This window comes from Haplochromis burtoni, unplaced genomic scaffold, assembly GCF_018398535.1.
Source record: "Haplochromis burtoni strain Fernald_Lab_line unplaced genomic scaffold, NCSU_Asbu1 Contig_72, whole genome shotgun sequence".
Lineage (NCBI taxonomy): Eukaryota > Metazoa > Chordata > Actinopteri > Cichliformes > Cichlidae > Haplochromis > Haplochromis burtoni.
Window position 1 is genome coordinate 1,756,478 of NW_024582433.1, and position 6,764 is coordinate 1,763,241.

Here is a 6,764-nt window from a genome sequence, read left to right on the forward strand (position 1 = left end):
GGTTCTGCAGGTAAATCTGGATTCATACACTAGAGATCACACTAAGGACAACCTGCAGAATGTGACACGCTCCTGCTTTGACCTAGCTCAGAGGCGGATATACGGGCTGATGGAGAAGGACTCATACCCCCGATTCCTGCGCTCTGAACTCTACTTGGACTTAATCAACCAAAAAAAGCCTAGCTCCACTTCAACTTCATCTTCGTCATAAGAGACTAGAAAAAAAAGAAGATGAAGAGAAGAGAAAGATGATGAGAGTAAAAAAGAGGCCAGACTTGAAAAGTTATACGTAGAGTGGGTGGGATGTGCGCTTCTTTGTCTGCCTTTATTTTTTATTTTTGTCCAACAGTTTGTTCATTATTTTCTGTTGTGGTGTGAGAGGTCACGGCAAACATATGGCACTGCAAAGGAATGTAGTTTACATAGTTATGGGTGAGTGGCTCGACTGATGAGTGGATGGATGGATGGATGCAGACGCCCATGAGCAAGGGCTGGAGCAGGAGCTGGACGCTTGTCTCATCACTGATTTTTGTTCTCCTTTTTTCATTCATATTGTCAGCAAAAAAAAAAAATCAATTTGTTTGTGTTTTTGTCCAGTTGTACTGGAGTAAAGGAGGAGTTGCATCATAAAAAAAAAAGAGAAATCCCTGCGACACGAAGACAGTCCGGTACTGTTTTATCACTTTTCCGCCCCCTTCCTTTATTTCTTTTGAGAATTCCCTGCTTTGCTCCATCACGTCTCTCTCTGCGAAGCAACTTCAAAGCTGTCGGTACGACGCGACGTCCTCTTCCTTCACGTTCTCTCATCAGACTCTGTGACAGAGGAGGAAAAATCAAGCTGATGTCTGAATGAAAAGCCACCGCCATGGCTCTGGTTTCACACGCATCCGTTTAAACCCTGCTTCCGCTCGAAGCTTCTATAAATGGCTTTCACCTTAGTTTGTTCATAAGACTGTGGAAAGACGACGTGAGTGTTCAGCACAAAGACAAAGACGGGCAAAGAACACAGACGTATAAGTAGTAGATGGACTGGAGCTGTGACAAAACACAAATATGTGTCTCACATTAAAAGACATTAAAATCTACAAACACACAAAAAAACCCAAGACGACTTGCTTCCCGTCTCCATAGACTGTTTACGACAAGGAAGGAAAATCCAAGAGGAAGAAGATTAAAAACATCTCCTTTAACATTGTAGCTCATTATGGACTAATCAAGGAACCATTCTCAGGACATTGCTATGACAGGTTACTGCTTAGTTTATGTGCTTTTCTGTTTCTGTTTTTATACACAGTTTTTTTTACATGCTTTAGGGTTCCAACATGCACTCCCCGCTCTTACTGAGCAATACACGAGAGGTTGCTCGTTTCACAGAGAAAAAAAAAAAGCTTCACATGTACAAAGGTTTGCTATTTATTTAGATTAACTTGCTGGATGCTTCTGCAGACTTCCTCACGTCCTCCAAGGCACTCAGCTGAAAGCTCTCACTGTTCAATTTAACCACCAAACAGGTCCAGTGCTGTCCTGAACTTTTAAGTGCAATATTTTATTGTTTCTTTTTATTTTTTATTTTATTTTAATATGATATTTGGTTTGTTTCTTTGGTCGTTTTTTTAATGGGGAAGACAGAACAGTTTGAGCTCTGTATTAACTTTATTTGTTAAGAGAAAAAAAATACTTAGAGCTATAAGGTTGACTTACAGCGTAAACTTTCAAGAAGCATAAGTAGTTTAAGCAAGTGATTCTAACTGTGTTAACTCTCCCCTCCCCCCCGGCAGCAGGCAGCTGGGGGAAGGGGGCAATATGGTTGTAAATATAATTCTTTAAGAAAAATATGTGATAGCACATTTAAAAAAAAAAAACGAAACAAAAAAACCCCAAAAAAGCCAAACAAGTCCCTGCTGGTGATGAACGTGGGACCCGGCTGTATCTATGTAAATATGAGAGACTCAAAACTATAAGATGACATGTATTGTTTAAAAAATAAAAATAAAACATTAGGTGAGCGAGAGCAGGTACAGTCTGCTCTTTTCCCTGGTCATACACTGCTTGTAAGGAGTATCATTATCACTGTTTACAATTCAAAATGCATCTCCGGTAATAGCAAGTGAAAACAGTAGAGTACATGTGGTGTCATTGCTAATGATAAATAAACCAACCAACCGATGACATAAGATGTCTCTTGTCTGTGCATTCTTTTTCTTTTTTATGTTATTTTGTTTTTAATGCCTATCTGTGTTGGTCACAAACATGCTGAGATGTAATGTGATGTGCTTTTCAGGTGGTCCGTGAGCTCCCGCGCACTCCCAGAGAAACAAAACACATGCATTAAGCATGAAGTTTCTCGAAGGAAGTGTTGACATTTTGGAAAATGCATTCATTTGCCTTTTTTGAAGCTAGCCTCGGCACATAATTATATTAGGTGAGCATAAAAACTGGATGACATTTAGTCTGGCTTAGTCCAAGCACACACCAGACGTCTTTTGAAAGGAAGTTGTAATTTTGGGCAGTTTTTTGAGTTACATTAATTTCTTTCCACACACCTATCAAGCCGCAACTCCAGTTTTTGATATGTAACAAGTCTTGAGTGTTTGAACTGAGGCTCATCCAAGAGGCGATGCTACTGATGGAAGTATTTAACCCAGAGTGGGGCTGTCCACTTGGTGGTCCTGAGGGTTCAGTCACTATTAAAAACGTGACTGAACTGTGAAAAAAGAGGTGGGAAATTTCCGATGTGAACATTATGGACTGAGAAGATCAAACTATCTGGAGAGGAGTGAAAGAGGTCATCTACGTCCATTGTGAACGACCATTGTTGAACAGAGGTGGTGGCTTTTGACACCAGCTGTCAGCCACCTACAACTCAGACTTCTCAGGCGATTCAACCCCCACTCACCCCTCGACCTGTGTGACCTTAAGAACTCACATGACGGCAAGGTGGGAAAGAATTCACTCCTCGGCCACTGTGGCCATAATGACCCACACCTTGTTTAACGCCTTTAAAAAAAGATCCTTTTTATTAATTTTTTAGTTTTATAATAAATATTTAAACTGCCAAATATAAAACAATTAAAATAGACAGTTGTTTTCAAACCTTGCAAACGCTCAAAAAGTGTGGCTTTAGAAAACAATTTGGAACAATGATTGTGAACATTGAGACTTGCCCTGATCCCAGCTGTCTTGTTTTCTTAAAAAAGGACGGTGTAAATGTGACACAGGGTCGATGGCTGGCTGGGTTTTTGGGTTGGGATGAGAGAAACAGTTGGAGGTCTATGAGAGTCGTGTGTGTGTGTTTGTCTGTGTTTTTTGGAGGGGGGTTGATCAGTCTGAAGAGGCGTTGGAGACAGTAGTAACAGCACCTAATCCTCTTTACCAGTTGCCATCTGTTTTGACAGACACAGCTTCTTTTTTCCAAAAGTGCTTCCTCTCTGAAGTGCTTCCCCTTGGCCGTCTCTGTGTATTGAAAATATATACTTTAGTTCATTTTCTTTTTTTTTTTGCTCATCCTTTCTACCAAACAAAGTTCATACGCATGAGCTACTTTGCCAATTCTTTTTCCTTCCTTAATGTCATTTGTGTCACTGTTTTTAAATTCAGCTGTCAACTCCAAAACACATCCATCTCACATTTCCTGCTCAGATCCCTCATGTCCCGCAACCATGTCTCTCAGTCTTTCCTCCTCTGCGACAGCCTCTTATCGCACCATTCCCGTCAAGTGATAACTTGCTACCAGGATATTGCATGACAGCTAGTACAGTTAGTTTCATTTTTTTATATCATTTTTTACTGTACTTTGCTTTTCAGTTTACCAGCATTCACAGGCACACATAAAAAAAACTAGAAAAAGAATAATATATAAAATTCCAGTTTCTGACTTTAACTTTCCCGCTTCTTGATTTCTTAGTTTTTTGCATATATTTGTCATACTTGCATGTTTCAGATCATCAAACTAATTTTAAGAACTGCAGGTCTCACTTCCCTCAGTTAATGTCAGTGTTCATGACTCACAAAAGGCTTGTCTCACATAAACAAAAAGCATCTTAATGATCCACAAGACTTTGGGGAAAATATTCTGTGGACTGACAAGACAACAATTAGACTTTTTTGTTACATCTGGTGTAAAACCAACAAAGAATTTGTTGATGGCTATTTAAAGCTCTTCTTTGGATGCTAGCTGCCATTTGTTCCATTCTCTGTCAGATGATCCCCCACTGCGTCGATAATGAATGATGGATTGGACTCCTGGGAGGCTGATAGTGTTATATTGTGTGTTTTTCTATCTAAATATGCTTTTACTATATTGCTACCATGGATGCAGCCACTCCCAATCAATTGCTGGGATGGTGGATCCAAATCACATGGTGCTTTCCTGCCTTCATAGTTCCATCTGTTTTGGCAACATCCCAAACCATGACAGAGCCTCCACCAGTCCAGTCCTTGAACCTGAAAATAGTCAAGTACAAGACCAGACTGACACTAAGTGAAAAAGCAGCCACTGTCCAAGAAAAAGTTTTGAAAGACTTTCTTAAAAAAAAAAACAACCTTGAGAATTATTGCTCAAGATTACTTTATGAAATTTTTAGCCTGTATTCTTGTAAACAAAATACTAAGAAATGAGGGGTGACTCAATACTTGTTCACAGCACAGCATCACACAGTAAGTGACAAAAGACGTGAAGCACATCAGACGTATCCATTTATGATTTGAGTACTCACAGGTTCTATTTTTGGTTTTTCTGGGGCTGACCTCGCAGCTACAGGGGGATCTCACACCAACTGAGAGGCGAGCAAAAGGAGGACACTCTGTATAATTCACCCTCCACACAGAAAAAGACTATAGCAAGCTCTAACTACCTATGCAATGACAACCCAAATGACTTTCTAGCTATCGAGCAAGTAAATTTGTGTCAAGCTAATCTAGAGTGAGGCTAGTTCAGATAAGACACACAGCTAGCTTTCTGTTGCTTATTCCATAGAAGCATGACACATTCTAGCTAGTTTTGCACAGTACTGCATATTGCTGCTGGAAAAAGTTGGGAATCTCTGTTTAATTTGGTTGCTTCAGCCACTCAAGGAAGTTTATGTGACTTGGTTTAAACTTGGATTGCCAATGCCGCTTCAAATAGCTTTATACACCATTCGTAACAGCATTTCCAAGAGTGTTTCAAGTTCATACAATTTATGTCAGAAATATTAAAACATATGTTTAACATCATCACTGGGCCATCACTGGGTGATATATATAATATATGTTGGATATTTTGCATAGTAAAGAGAAAGCATGTGAACTAAACAGAATCATGACACACTGTCTTGCTGGATTCAGCGGCGGTTCCCTGCTTGTATCCCATGTATCTGTGCAGCAGTCACAGGGGCTTAAGCCTCACTTAATCCTTAATTCTCAGATCAGCCTATCCTTTCAGCTCTGGCACGTTTGCAAAAGAAACATCATATCTTCCCTTCTGCACTCGATGACTCAGCAAACCCCTCAATCCTGGATGCTGTTGAGGGACTTTAATCTGCGTTTATTTGTTCCTTACTCCAATGTGTGCATCAATAAACAAGCCTGTTATGTTAACACTATTAGCCCAAGTCCCAGCAGTTATTTTAGAACAATGATGCAGATACAAAAGAGGTATTCATTCTGCTACATTCACTGCATTTCCTGACCAAATTCATGAGAGTCAATGACTCTGGAACCCTTTTGCACATGTGGATGGGAGTAGAAAGAGAATAAACTTTCTTTTTTTCTTTTATATCCTTAAACTACATAAAAAAAGTGTCAGTGCATTTTCCCTTGTGTCTTATTTAATTTCCTCAGAAAGATATACAATTATCTTCTGAGATTTTATCCTTATCGAGCTGTTTTCACATGAACCCGATTCATTGTCCTAACAAAGCTAATGAGATGGAGAGCAGTGATGTCCACAAGTGAACCTGACAAAAACAAAGATTTAAGGTAACCCCTGGAGGTAAAGAGGAGAAAAGGCAGGTGTTCCACAACAAAACACTTTAAATGATGAATGCTGTGAGTGAAGTAACGCTAATCCTAAATACACTTCACTAATAGGATTGTAATCAACTGAAAACCCACTGACTTCATCAGATTACAAGCCAGGAAAACCATACAGTCAGTGTTGTTACCTGAACCTGCTTCTTGAATAGAACATAAGATGTCTACATTTAGATACATCCGTAATTACGTCAGTGCCATGAAATGCTTTGTTCTGTTGGTTTTATTAATTTGCTCATCTGGCATAGGCTCCTTGTCCCCTGCTAAGTTGAACTAAGTGGAAAAACACGGATGGATTTCTGTCTCCCCAAAAACTGCTTAAACCAACAGGGAAAAAATTCCCATTCCCCTCTTTTCCTGCTCAGCATTATCATGACTAAAATATTGATGAAGTCCCTTTTTTTTATAAAAGGAAGAGGAAAAAAGTATGTTTAGAAAAACGTTTCTGGTCCCAGATTTGATTCTGCCAGCTGGTGTCTGCCTGTGTGGGCTGTTTTCAGTAAGGTGGGGCTTTAATCTTTACAGATAACAATAATTAAAAACAAAAAACACACACAACCCCCCCCCTCCCAAAAAATATATATAAATAAATAAAAATAAACACAGGAGCACCAAACAGAGATAGTCAAACTAAAATTAATTTTAATACTTCCATTTGGCAAAATAGAGAGAACAACGAAACACAAAGGGACCTTTACATAAACACAGATTGAGACAGAGGGACCTCTACATTGGAGAGACCAAACAGCCAC

General features: G+C 39.4%; 1 protein-coding gene across 10 annotated transcripts in view; it reads left to right on the forward strand.

Annotated features, from left to right (window-relative positions):
• Positions 1-2,174, forward strand: part of rgs3a (regulator of G protein signaling 3a) — a 120,918-nt gene extending 118,744 nt beyond the window's left edge. For all 10 annotated transcript variants that reach the window (XM_042221711.1, XM_042221710.1, XM_042221709.1 and 7 more), the window contains one exon: positions 11-2,174. In XM_042221711.1, the coding sequence (XP_042077645.1) occupies positions 11-211 (201 nt within the window). In that variant the 3' untranslated portion in view covers positions 212-2,174. The remainder of the gene's footprint in view (positions 1-10) is intronic.
• Positions 2,175-6,764: the final 4,590 nt, after the last annotated feature.